This window comes from Schistocerca serialis, chromosome 8 (assembly GCF_023864345.2).
Source record: "Schistocerca serialis cubense isolate TAMUIC-IGC-003099 chromosome 8, iqSchSeri2.2, whole genome shotgun sequence".
NCBI classification, from domain to species: Eukaryota; Metazoa; Arthropoda; class Insecta; order Orthoptera; family Acrididae; genus Schistocerca; species Schistocerca serialis.
In genome coordinates, this window is record NC_064645.1 from 350,867,584 (window position 1) to 350,881,117 (window position 13,534).

Genomic DNA, 13,534 nt, shown 5'->3' on the forward strand with positions numbered 1-13,534 from the left:
GGAACCCACAGAAACATCACACGAGTCAGCAAGAGACACTTTTCCTGAACCTGCTGCACTAACGGATGGACAGTGTACAGTGCAAGTAGGCTTTGAAGGGCGATGAGTGAGTCTGAGCAGAAGACACAATTGAAAAGGCTGTGTTGCCAGACGTACTCCGTGACCCGATACAAGGCAAAGAGCTCGGCTCAGTGCACCAGAATATGGACCACTGTCAACCGGGCACCACATCGACACTGAGGCGGGTCTTCATGGCACAGGAGGTAGATGTAGGTCACCCAAGCATGGCCAATGTGGAGCCGGCAGAGAACCACAGAGTCCCTGTGAGAGGACTGCCACACATTCGTAGTCTCCTTAATGGCGTGCAGTTTGTTGTGTGTACTGAGATTATGCCATTCTGTCTCCCAAAGCATAACCTGGTGATGTAAAAACAAACGCAGATCAGTTATTGGAATGCTGATCTCCATAAGCGGTTTCCGTGTAGCCTGTTCGGCCAATCTGTCAGCAAGTTCGTTGCCTTGGATTCCGACGTGTCCTGGGGTCCACACAAACACCACTGAACGACCGGACTGCTCCATGGCATAGATGGACTCCTGGATGGACGCTACCAAAATGTGATGAGGGTAGCACTGGTCGATAGCTTGTAGGCTGCTCAAGGAGTCAGTACACAGAAGGAACGACCCCCCATGGCATGAACGGATGTGCTCAAGAGCACGAGATATAGTCATCAGCTCTGCAGTGAAAACACTGCAGCCATCGGGCAAGGAATGCTGTTCAATATGTTCTCCACAGACACACGAGAAGCCGACTTGACCATCAGCCATTGAGCCATCATTGTAAATCACTTCATGGCCTCGGTACATGTCAAGAATCGAGATGAAGTGACAGCGGAGAGCCGTGGGATGAACTGAATCCTTTGAGTCATGTGAAAGGTCCAGGTGTAAGCAATTTGACCTCGAGTATAGGCGGCAAAGGCAAGGACTCCAGTTCAGACAGAAGGGATCGGATGTGAACTGCAATTGTAAGCCCTGACCTGGCCCGCTGATGTGGGAAATGAACCGCCGTGGGTGGGAAAAGGAGACAATGATTCAGATGCGCAGGAGAACTACAAGCATGTGCAATGTAACTGGCGAGCAGTTGTGCCCGCCTGACCTGCAATGGAGAGACTCCAACCTCCGCAAGGACACTGGTCACCGGACTCATCTTACAAGCTCCCGTTGCTAGTTGAACGCCACAGTGGTGCAATGGGTCAAGTAAACGCTACGCTGAGGACACTGTCGAACCATAAACCAGACTCCCATAGTCAAGGCGGGATTGAACAAGGGCTCTGTATAGCAGCAGCAGCAGCAGCAGCGTAGAGGGATCTGCACCCTAGTTGGTGTTGCCCAGGCAGCGGAGGGCACTGATGAGGTGCTTCCAGCACTTCCGCTTAAGCTGACAAAGGTGAGAAAGCCAAGTCAATCAGGCATTGAAAACCATTCCTAAAAATCAATACGTCTCCACTACAGTGAGGGAATCGTCAGTAAGGCAAAGTTCTGGTACCGGATGAATGGTACAACGCCGACAGAAGTCCATTACACACGACTTTGTGGCCAAAAACTGAAAGCCGTAGGCTAGAGCCCCTGATTGCGCCTTGTTACTGGCTCCCTAATTGCGCCGCTCAGCAACTCCTGAACTGGTGGAGCAGTACAAAATGCAGAAGTCATCTGCATACACAGAGGGTGAAACCAACAGCCCTACAGCTGCTGCTTGACCATTAATGACCACTAAAAATAGAGATACAGTCAATACAGAGCCCTGTGAGACCCCATTCTCCTGGATATGGGGGGAACTATTGGAGGCAGCAACTTGGACATGGAAAGTACCAAGTGACAGGAAATTATGGATAAAAATCTGGAGCGGGCCTCAGATACCCCACTCATATAATCTGCCAATGATATGATGTCTCCAGGTGGTGTCATATGCTTTTTGTAAATAAAAAAAGACGGCAAAAAGGTGTTGGTGTCTGGGAAAGGATGTTCAGATGGCAGACTCGAGGGACACAAGATTATCAATGATAGAGCGACCCTTGCAGAAGACACCCTGGCACGGAGCCAGTATGCCATGTGACTCCAGGACCCAACCCAACCGCCGACACACCGTATGTTCCAGCAGCTTACAAACAACGTTGGTGAGGCTGGTGGGCCGATAGCTACCCACATCAAGCGGGTTTTTGCCAGGTTTGAGCATTGTTATGATGGTGCTCTCCCACCAGTGCGACAGAAAGACGCCATCTCACCAGATCCGGCTGAAGATCATGAGGAGATTTCGTTTGTAGTCAGACGAGAGATGTTTAATCATCTGACTGTGGATCCGACTGGGCCCAGGAGCCGTGCCGGGGCAATGTACAAGGGCACTGAGGAGCTTCCACTCTGTAAATGGAGCATTATAGGGTCCACTGTGGCGTGTAGTGAAAGAGAGGACTTTCCTTACCATCCACCGTTTGAGAGTGCGAAAGGCTGGGGGTAATTCTCTGACGCAGAGGTGCGAGCATAGTGCTCAGCAAAGTGTCTGGCAATCACGTTTGCGGCGGTAGATATCACACCTTTTATGTTAACACCAGGAACACTGTTGGGGTCTCGTAGCCGAAAACTCGTTTGAGCTTTGTCCAGACTTGGGAAGGTGACGTGTGGCACCCAATGGTCGACACGTACTTCTCCCAACACTCCTGTTTCCACCTTTTAATAAGCTGGCAAACACGGGCACAGAGCTGTTTAAAGGCTATGAGGTGCTCCACGGAAGGATGCCACTTATGCTGCTGTAGAACACACTGACGCTCCTCAATTGCCTCAGCAACCTGTGGCGACCACCAAGGGATTGTCTTTCGCCGGGAGCACCATAAAGGACGAAGGATTGCGTTTTCTGCTGCAGAAACGATCGTTGTAGTTACCTGCTCAACCACCACATCGATGTTACTGTGTGGGAGAGATTGAACAGTGACAGCAAAGGTTTAAAGCCCATCTTGGTAGGAATCTGCGGGCCTGATGCCGGGACGGTGACAGGAAGATGGGGAGGTGGTTATTACCACACAGTTTGTCATGTGCTCTCCAGTGGAAATATGGGAGAAGGCCAGGACTGCAAACCGAGAGATCAATGACCTGAATATGTGCCATGTGCCACACTGAAATGTGTGGCAGCCCCAGTATGTAAGAGGCAGAGGTTGAGCTGTGAGAGTAAATTTTCGACATCTCTGCCTCAGCCAGTAAAAACTGTGCCACCCCACAAGGGGTTATGAGCGTTAAAATCTCCTGAAGTAGGAAATGTTTTGGGAGTTGATCAATCAATGCAGCCAATGCGTTCAGGGGTACTGCACCATCTTGAGGAAGATATACATTGCAGACAGTTATTTCCTGCATCGTTCATATCCTGACAGCCACAGCTCCAAGAGGGGTTTGAAGGGGCACAGGTTCACTACATACCGAGTTCAGGACATGGACGCAAACTCCACTCGACACTCTATTATAGTTGCTACAGTTTCTGTAATATCCCTTATAGCCACAGACGGCAGGGGTCAGCATTGCGAGGAACCAGGTTTCCTGGAGGGCAATGCAGAACAGGTGTAAAGCTTAGCAGTTGATGTAGCTCAGCCAGGTGGTGGAAAAAAGCGCAGCAATTCCACTGGAGGATGATGTTATCATGAGGCTGGGAAGGCATGAAGTGTGCAAGGAGGCAGGTTATGCCTCAGGGTCACCTGCTGCCTCCAACTGAGTATTTGTAGCCATTTCTATGGTGGATGAGGCATCAGTGAGATCCAGGTCCGCAGGGGATGCTAACATCTCCACTGCATCCTCAGATGCAGAAATGATGGGGAGTGGTGGTGATGGGGCCACCAGAGGGTCCTGTTTCTTAGCAGACTACTACTTATCTTAAGGGGCTTGCTGGGAAGATTTCTCCGAAGCAGTTTCAGGCACAGAGAAAGACCATGAAGCTCTTCGTCCAGCAGCTTTTGGCTCCTTGAACCACTGGCATGTGTCCGCCGTGGCATTAGTGGAGACCTTGGGAGAGAGGGCCCCAAGGGGGACCTTCCGCATGAGATGATCCGGAGGAGGCTGTTGCTTCTCCAGCAGGGGGGAGGGGACCAATGTCCCCTGCATTTGGGGGAGGGGAGGGGGGCTTGCTCCTAAAGTAGGTGCTTTGGGAGCAAAGGCGGAAGATTTGCCCCCTACCACCAAGGGGGTGGATGTATTCTGGTGGCCTGGAGGGCCCACTGTTCGTGGCACAGAGCAAGGGACCCCTGGCACTTGGGACGGCGATGTTGATGTAGCTGCAGCGTATGTCGACATCAACCAAATGGGGTGTAATCTTTCAAATTTACGTTTAGCCTCTGTGTAAGTCAACCGGTCCAGGGTCTTGTACTCCATGACTTTCCGCTCTTTTTGGAGTACTGGGCAGTCTGGTGAGCAGGGGGAGTGGTGCTCTCCACAGTTGAGATGCAAGTGGGAGGTGGCGCAAACAAAGTATATTGGGGGCAGTGGACATCCGCAGTCTTGACATGTGACACTGGAAGTGCAGCGGGAAGACGTGCCCATACTTCCAGCACTTAAAGCACCGCATAGGGGGAGGGACGTATGGTTTAATGTCACAGCAGTAAACAATCACCTTGACCTTTTCAGGCAATGAATCACCCTCAAAGGCCAAGATGAAGGCACCGGTAGCAACCCTGTTGTCTTTGGGTCCCCTGTAAACATGCCGGATGAAATGCACACCCTGTTGTTCTAAATTGGCGTGGAACTCATCGTCAGACTGCAAGAGGAGGTCACGATGGAAAATTATCCCCTGGACCATGTTGAGGCCTTTATGGGGAGTGACGGAAACAGGAATATCACCCAGCTTGTCACAGGTGAGTAATGCTCAGCATCGGGCTGGGGATGCTGTCTGAATCAAAACTGTGCCATTTTGCGTCTTTGACAGTGCTGTCACTTCTCCAAACTTATCCTCAAGGTGTTCAACAAAAAATTGAGGCTTCATAGGTGGAAAAGAGTCCCCATCGGTTTTGCTACAGACTAAAAACCAAGGCGAATATGACTCTCTCCATTCTGTAGATCTATGTTCCTCCCATGGTGTAGCGAGGGAGGGAAACGATTTGGGGTCATACCTGTCAGCATTGTATTCTATCTTGCCCTTCTTAGAGACTGCTGGTGCCGTACAATCACCAGCAAGAGATGACTTAGTCCGCTTCTTTGCGGATCATCCGCCCTGATGCCACCCACTCTGATCAGGGGCTCTCCCCACGGGCACCACCCAGCCACAGCAAAGGCAACTGGCATGATGGCCGTTGCCACGAGTCCTGATGTCCCAGGAAGACAAGCATCTACTCCTTGGCATACGTGGGGAGTTTACAGCTCAGGCATCAGCAGTGTGATCCCTGTGTTGTCAGGGGGCTACCACGAAATGGGTATATGACGGCCCCACCACAACGGACTGGCTACCGTGCTGAGTATTGGGTGCAGAGAAATCCTATACTGTCATGGGGGCGAAAGAGGACAGGAGACAATGGAAGAAGATGACATAGCCCGGAAAGTGTCTTTGCCCAAACAGTTGAATCACAGGTGGAGATGAAAAGCCATGACAAGAGATTCAGAATGAATCTAAGGGCACTCGTGCACCACATAAGGCATCCTTTCCCATATGGCCCGCACTTCTGTAGAATTTTGAAAGTGGCAGGTCAAACCACAGAACGGGACCTGAGTGGGCCAAAAAGTGTTAGACACCTTTTAGTCACCTCTTACAACAGGCATGAATACCTCGGGCCTATTCTAACCCCCAGAACTGCAGGGGGGAGTTGCAGTCTGTCTGGAGCAGACAGAGATGGCAGTCACGAGTCCATGAGATGTGCTTGCTGATGGGAATGTGTGGGGTGTTTTCCTTTCAGAAGAAGGTTTTGGCTGAAACCTCACTGTGTAACAGTCTTCTCATTGTGCCTGTCACTCAACACATGACACCTTTACAGTGAGTAGCAATCTATTCTTTTTATAATATTCTTTGATATTCCAAACTGGGCTTTCCATTGTTCAATAACATGTAACTGTTTATTACAACTATGGTGTTCACACCATCTTTGATGGTCACGTCTTCTTCGACGAGTGTAGAGGAGGGCTAGTAGCCAGCTTGAAGATTTGGTTATGGCTGCAGAAATGTATTGTGAAGAATAGAAATGAATACTGTATTTGCTGAGAATTTACTCAGAAAGGGTAATCATAATTTAAATTGGAAACAGTAGTTCAACATATGTTCATTTAAAAAATAATTCACGAGATATCTGAGGAAGGTGTGCAACACCGGCTACACTGAATTGTCAGCAACAGGATGAATAAGGTAGTGAAAATTTAGCTGGGCTGTTCACTCTTAATTATTCTTGAGAATAATATTTGTCATACAATTGATAAATTCTACATTGTTAAGTTATAGATACATTCACCTATTTTGCAAACACACGGAATGAGTTTGAGCCAATAGGATGACAAGGAAAGTCACACCTAACTGTAAGTAACAGGGGTTTGACAGAATAAGACAAAACAAAATCAGCATCCTCCATCGGTAAACTCTTGTGGCGTCAATAGGTCACATTGACCACACAAATTACAATCTTTGGAACATTAACTGCTCTGACGAGCCCCCATGTTTAATTCAGTCTGCCTTTGTACTTCATGCAGTATTCATGTGTATCAGTCTTTATGGTAAAATATATGTGTACATAGAAAACTTGGTAACCGTTTATTACGTATATCACGATCCGTATCCAGAATCCCATATTGGTGACCCTGGACAAAAAGTTCTACGTCTTCCATGACATCTGCGCCGGTTGTATAGAATCAACAGGTATCACATTCGACGCCATGGCTACATCACCGAACTTTCTTTATGAAGATTTGGAGGCCCAGCTCTTACGACCAGGCCAACACAACCCTCCGCCGTCTGTTACTTCGCAGCTAACGGACAATGATCTATGATCTTCGATGAGGATAACCTCTACTTTAGCAACTCCACAACGACCGAGTGTTACACAGTTACCTCAAACAATGGACTCAGGCTTTGTTTCGCTGGATTATGCACAACAACAAGTGAAAAGTGAAGTGGATGATTTACTAAATAGTGTGACGATCAATCACTCATACGAAGTTCAAAGGGACAGAAATTCACACACGTGCTTTGATCCTCTACGTGCCACGACGTCGGTTATAGTAGTGCAACGCCGCCATTTCTGCAAAATGCACACGCTGTCAACTATTACCAAGCTACACTAGCCTCACCTTCGTCACAAATCAGGAACAGACATTTTTTTATGCATCCAGTTCACCAGAACAAACCACCGGATCGGCGGCCCAGTTTTACGACCACATGGGTACAAGTGCACTCAATGTAGCCTCTTCAACCAGCAACATTGTACTACGACAGTATGACTGCCAACAGGTTTCACCAGTGTTTTATGGTCCTACCATGAAGGGTGCGAGGCCATTGTGTGCGGAAAACTCTCATTGTTGCACTTTAAGCTCCAAGCCAAACCACCCCCCCCCCCTCCCTCCCCCAGGAGGCGTCGATTCCAACCACCATACAACCGCTCACGCTCACTCCTTCTGCAGTACCGTCTGCGGCTGCCGGGCTGGCCTTCGACGTCATTTCCGAGATGGACAATGTCACTGCTAGTCCTGCAATTTCCAGACCAGTTTACAGGCCCTCATTACGTGCCGCTCACCTGTTCACTCCCATGGTACCGACCGTGCCTGCCGTGTCGTGTCTTCAGAGACATTACAACCAGCCGTTGTTGCGAACTTGTGTGCTAGTAACATTTCTGCTCCGGTGATGCCCGATCCCAGCATTAATTCTTGTGCAGCGGGACCGCAGGCCACCTCCACTCCATTCTACCCCAGCTACCGTGCTCCGGCACCCATTCTCCTCGTTCCATTTCCGCCGCAATATGGGATTTAGTTCGCGAGTGTTCCGCCCTCGCGGGGAAGATTGTGACCTGCGTCACTAACCTACTTTCAGAATACGACTCAGCAGAGCACCTCCGCTGGGAGAACAACGAGCTGAAACAACGCAGTGCTCACACTTACAATGAGCCCACTGCGGCCCGAACCTCTCTGTTGAAACAGCAATCCACAGTTCCTTCACCGGATTGAACTTCATCGCCAAGCATCAGTTCGAACACTCATCAGGTTGGTTCAGAAACATTCATTGCGTGTGACAATTCGCGTTCAGTGACCTCCGCACCACCCAAGCGCCAATTACGCGCAGTGCATCATGTTTCAAACAGTGTCTCACTCCCACAGCACGACCAAGCCCACTATGCAGCCAGCCGCGCCGCTTGTTAATAAACATTCCCCCTCTCCCACGTGCCAGCCAAGCAACTCGGCGGCCATCGCTGTCCCTCACGCCTCAGCACCTCTCTCACCTGTGCCGGTTACGCAAGGTAAAGTTAACAACAGACAGTCGCTGCGTGCCCCCCTCTGCTCCATGCTGTGCGTGCAGTCGACCTCTACAAACAAGCGCATGCCGCACTTGTTTAATAGGCATGTGACTTTCTTGCTGCCTTTTCCCACTCGCGCTAACGGCTATGCCTCATCACGCCCCACTCGTCTCAAAACTCAATGTCAGAACGTTACTCAGCCTTGTGTGCAGTTCTCAGTCTCTTCTGTCACTGACGGAACGACACACAAGATAATTACCACAGCTTATTAGACACAAGGTTAGACGCCTCAACCCCATTAAGTGGCGCGCAGCCCACAGTCTTCGCTCGTGTTTACCAAGGCTAAGTTCCCTGGCATTTCGGACGAAGTGTGGTGCGACTCTTCTACGGGCATTCTGCGGCCTTTGCTCCCACGCACACTGCGTCAACAGGTTTTTGACGCCTTGCATAATCTCACCCACCCTCGTCCCCAAGCGTTTTGTGTGGAAAGATGTGAAACGGGACTGTCAAACATGGGCATGCAGCTGCATTTCCTGTCAACGAAAGAAAATAGGACGTCACACCTCTTCGCCACTCATCAAGTTTGACATCCCCAAGGGACGTTTCCGTCATGTACATATTGACCTTATCGGAAACCTGCCTCCGTTAAGCGTTTTGTGTGGAAAGATGTGAAACGGGACTGTCAAACATGGGCATGCAGCTGCATTTCCTGTCAACGAAAGAAAATAGGACGTCACACCTCTTCGCCACTCATCAAGTTTGACATCCCCAAGGGACGTTTCCGTCATGTACATATTGACCTTATCGGAAACCTGCCTCCGTTGGAGGGCCACAGGTATATCCTGTCCACAATAAACCGAATGTCTCATTGGGTGGAGAGCCATCTCCTTACCCAACATCACAGCAGGAACTGTGGCCAAAGGATTCGTTTCTTCTTGGATCACTAGGTTTGGCTGCCCGTCCAGAGTTGACAGTTCGAATCTGCACTTTTTACGATTCCCTGTAATCTTTGTGGTATTAAAAAGATCCATACGACAGCCTACCACCCGCAAAGCAACGGGTTGGTGGAATGATGGCACCGCACCCTTAAAACTGCACTCAGGTGCCATGACTGTCTCTGATCCGAGGCACTTCCTTGGGTGTTGCTGGGCCTACGTTCTACATTTGAACCACATTTACATGGGCGATTTACGAATTTGTTTTCGGCGGAAACCCATTTTTACCTGGGGAACTAATTCTCCCCCAAGATTCTGGGGATTCCCCCTCCTTCACAGACTTTATTGAAAGGATGCATGCATACTTTAGAAACACCTGGCTACACCCGCCTGTCAGACATTCCCCACTCGACACTTACGTGCCGCCCGCACTCAGCTCTTGTTCACACGTCATGCTCAGGGACGGCTGTCAGACAACCCCTACAACCCCCTTACCTCGGCCTCTTCGAAGTACTCCAGAGGGACGAGACGACATTCGACATTATTATAAAAGATCGTCCGCAAACTGTTTCTCTACACAGGCTCAAGCCTGCCTTCATAGACTCCGACACCCCTCTGCCGTCCCAGTCGGACTGCCTGGGCACATGTTCTTTTGACGAACCCGCTAATGAGTCCGTTCAACCTAGTGTTGGATTTTCTTCATCCAACGATTCACCAACGCAGTTCGCGGGTTCCTCAGGAATGTCATCATCATACCCATTTACAGGTTTTGAAGACGTTTCAGGTACTAGAGACGTGGACGCCCCATCCTTCGTTCTGCGCTGCAACATACCACCTGACCGCGTTGACGACGTGTCGATTATGGTGTTAGATAATCGTGAGCTTGTACTATTCACTGACAGCACAGACCTGACCCTCACTGAGTAACTCAACGTCAAGATAGTGTACAGCTTGTCCCTCCCACAAGAGTGCAACCCGACATGCGTCCGAGCTTTCATTCCTTCAGACGGCTCAGTCTGCATTCGGGAAAGGCATGCTCACACGCCGCCTCCTCCCTCGGATTACGAGTTGGACCAGTGACCACACTCCACGCCTTCGCACACCGACCGAACGGAGATGGAGCTTCCGGTCTAGCGCCTGCCACCTTGCACCTCTCACACCGACGCTGACACCCACACGACTCCCCCCCCCCCCCCCCCCCCTCAGGGCTCGTAGGCCGTAATTCGTACTGCGGGGAGGGGGGCTCTGTGGCATCGATAGATCACATAGACAACACAAATTACAATCTTTGGAACATTAACTGCTCTGATGAGCCATGTTTAATTCAGTTTGCCTTTGTACTTCATGGAGTGTTCATGTGTATCAGTCTTTATAGCAAAATATGTGTGTATATTGAAAACTTTGAAGTTGTTTATTACATATATTACGATCCATATCCAGAATCCCATACTCTCTTTAAGATGACTGAACGACTGTCAGCTGAAATATTGTGGCAAGATACCTGTCACCCTACTTCATCTTTGATATTTCATGAAACACACTTATTATAACTTTTCAATGGGAAATTAGATATTATCTAATGCATACATTGAGTTATTTGAAAAATCTGGAACTTTACAACTAATCCAAGCTTCCTTCTACATGAAAGGAACGAGATGCAGTGTTACAATGAAAAGCAGTTCAACATCTACAATGTCATAAGCAGCAAGTCATCAGATACTGAAACACACGACTAAAATTGCATTGAAGAGGAAGAAAATAAAAACCATTGTTCTGAAGAGTCCTTTGCAACAAAAAAAAAAAACACCCCTTCAGTACGCAGTAAAACTTGTGTTGCAAAAGCCAAGCAAACTGCTTGACTACAAATATGGGTGACAAAGAGTGACATTGTAATGAAAGAATATGACCTTTGGAGTAAACTACAGTTATTATATTACTGTATTCTGAATTTCACAAGACATGTATCGTATTTTATATTCAAAACTTATCTGTCACTCAAAATTTGCTTCCCTTTTACAATGGTTCTCCTCTCATATGAATAAACATGCTAAAGCAAGTACAGGAAGTATAGACTCACAGTAAATTTCTTGCTGCGCTGCCAGGTTTCAGTGTTCTCAACGCGTGCTGACGGAGGTGGCACTCCTACAGTACGAACAGCTGGCCTCCCTTTCGTGTTTGGCCACACATCGCACATATTTGCCAATGAGTCCCACAGCAGCTGCAGAATAGGACAGCATATTGCATCTGTTCGTGTCATTGTAGCACAACACTCCACAACCACTAATGAAAGACTGACCATGACAGCCTTCCTGCATAGTTAAACTTACCGCTGCTCACAGACTGATAAGATAAAGCCAAGGACTAAAGATTATGTAACTGGTTGCCGGTTTGTTTACCTTCATCAGGGTACTTTACCCACATAGAACATTAATATTAAACAATGCTACTGACTGCCTATTTTGTCTGATAACATTTTTATCACTTTTTGCATTCCAGTCATCACTAATAGTTTCTATCTGGTACCAATTTTTTAATTAAATTTGAAGGCTAAGTTAATTTTAAAAATGCAAAAAATATAGCTGTCAGTTTTTGTATTAAACGCAATGAAAAGGTACGGTAATGAATACTCTTACATCTACTTATGACTGAATATTTACGGAAAGTGCCTCCTTTCACACATTCACCATTACAAGAAGCAACCGCCGGCCGATACACGAGAAGACGCAAATTTTGCAGTAGAAGATATTCGTTTACATTCTCAGGGCGTGGAATTGATGTATTAAGAAATTATTTAACGACTTTCATTTAAACGGAGTTAAACATGCCAGCGTATGCGAACGGCCAGCAAGTGATCAAAACCAAAATAGCAGCTTGTCTTCGTTTGAATATAATTTGAAGCACTTTTCCTAAGCGTGTTGAATAACAATGGCTCACATAAAATGACAAATCCATTTCTTACCTGTCTAAAGGCTCAATCGCCTCTAAGCACATGTATGGCCATGCACACGTAGATCGTGCAGCGAGGACACTTTATTACTGAAGCCTTCAAAGACTTTAAACAATATTATGTCACCTAAATGTTCAACATGTTAGGCATCATTTGTGCGTTATTTTAACCTGCAGTTAATAAAAAAAAATTTACGTCCTAAAAGAACTTTGTGTCCATCTAATTAATTAGTGCGCTTCACAAGCTATATGACAGGTTATTAAAAACTTTACACTAAATAATGGTCACTGTTTAACCAAATAGCATTTCTGCTTTCATCCTGAACTTGACACATCGTTTAACCGTCACACATACATACAAAACGTAAACATAAACAAAAACTTACCGTTTGAGTAAAATGTAATTTTCTTTTTCAATTAATACGCAGACTGTCGCAACAACGGTGGCACGCTCAAGAAATCTGCTGCCCACTCGGAATTTAACGACACATCTCACTTGCTACATAAACGCACTTCCCGCATGTTTCACCAGAAACGTCATTCCGTAGACAAATCAGATCTTGGACCCTGGTCCCTGAGTAAGCGAGTAACTATGCTTTCGTAAGAGCAACCAAAGATATATATTCTTCCTCACTCTTGAGTTGATAAATATTCCAGGGAATCACAGTCTTCTCTAATGAAAACTTTAACGGTACATATACTATCATGGGAATTATTTTTACTTAATTATTGTACCTCTGACATGTTTAATTATACTCCGTCATATTCCACTTAAATAGATTATGTTCCAAGACGTTTATCAAAATTACAACTGACACTTGTAAAATTTTAAAAAATTAGGGAAACTAAAAGTTAGCTAGTTTATAATCATATTAAACGCATCATGTTTACACATTTTTAAACCGCATAAGCAAATTATTTAGAAATTTACTAAAGATACAGGAAAACTCATTTTAAGTACTGGTAATAGGCCTAATAATAATTCCGTACGATCTTGCAGACACGCAAACGAAGAATACAAAAAGTTATACAGATATACTATAGAACTAAAAACGCTGAGAAGCTTATATTATACAAGCTGAAAACAGTATTTTTCAAATGAATTAGCACTAACACGCAGTACCAGAAACCCAGTTTTTTCTAAAATTATTAATTTCCCTCCTTTTCTTTTCTCTACACCCCACTTCGTCTACGTTTCTACCAACCT

The 13,534-nt window shown here is 47.0% G+C and overlaps 1 protein-coding gene across 2 annotated transcripts in view; it reads right to left on the reverse strand.

Annotated features, from left to right (window-relative positions):
• Positions 1-12,891, reverse strand: part of LOC126416464 (serine/threonine-protein kinase Sgk2-like) — a 111,472-nt gene extending 98,581 nt beyond the window's left edge. For both annotated transcript variants that reach the window (XM_050084201.1, XM_050084200.1), the window contains exons 1-2: positions 12,714-12,891; positions 11,459-11,599 (exon numbers count right to left, since the gene is read on the reverse strand). In XM_050084201.1, the coding sequence (XP_049940158.1) occupies positions 11,459-11,575 (117 nt within the window). In that variant the 5' untranslated portion in view covers positions 11,576-11,599; positions 12,714-12,891. The remainder of the gene's footprint in view (positions 1-11,458; positions 11,600-12,713) is intronic.
• Positions 12,892-13,534: the final 643 nt, after the last annotated feature.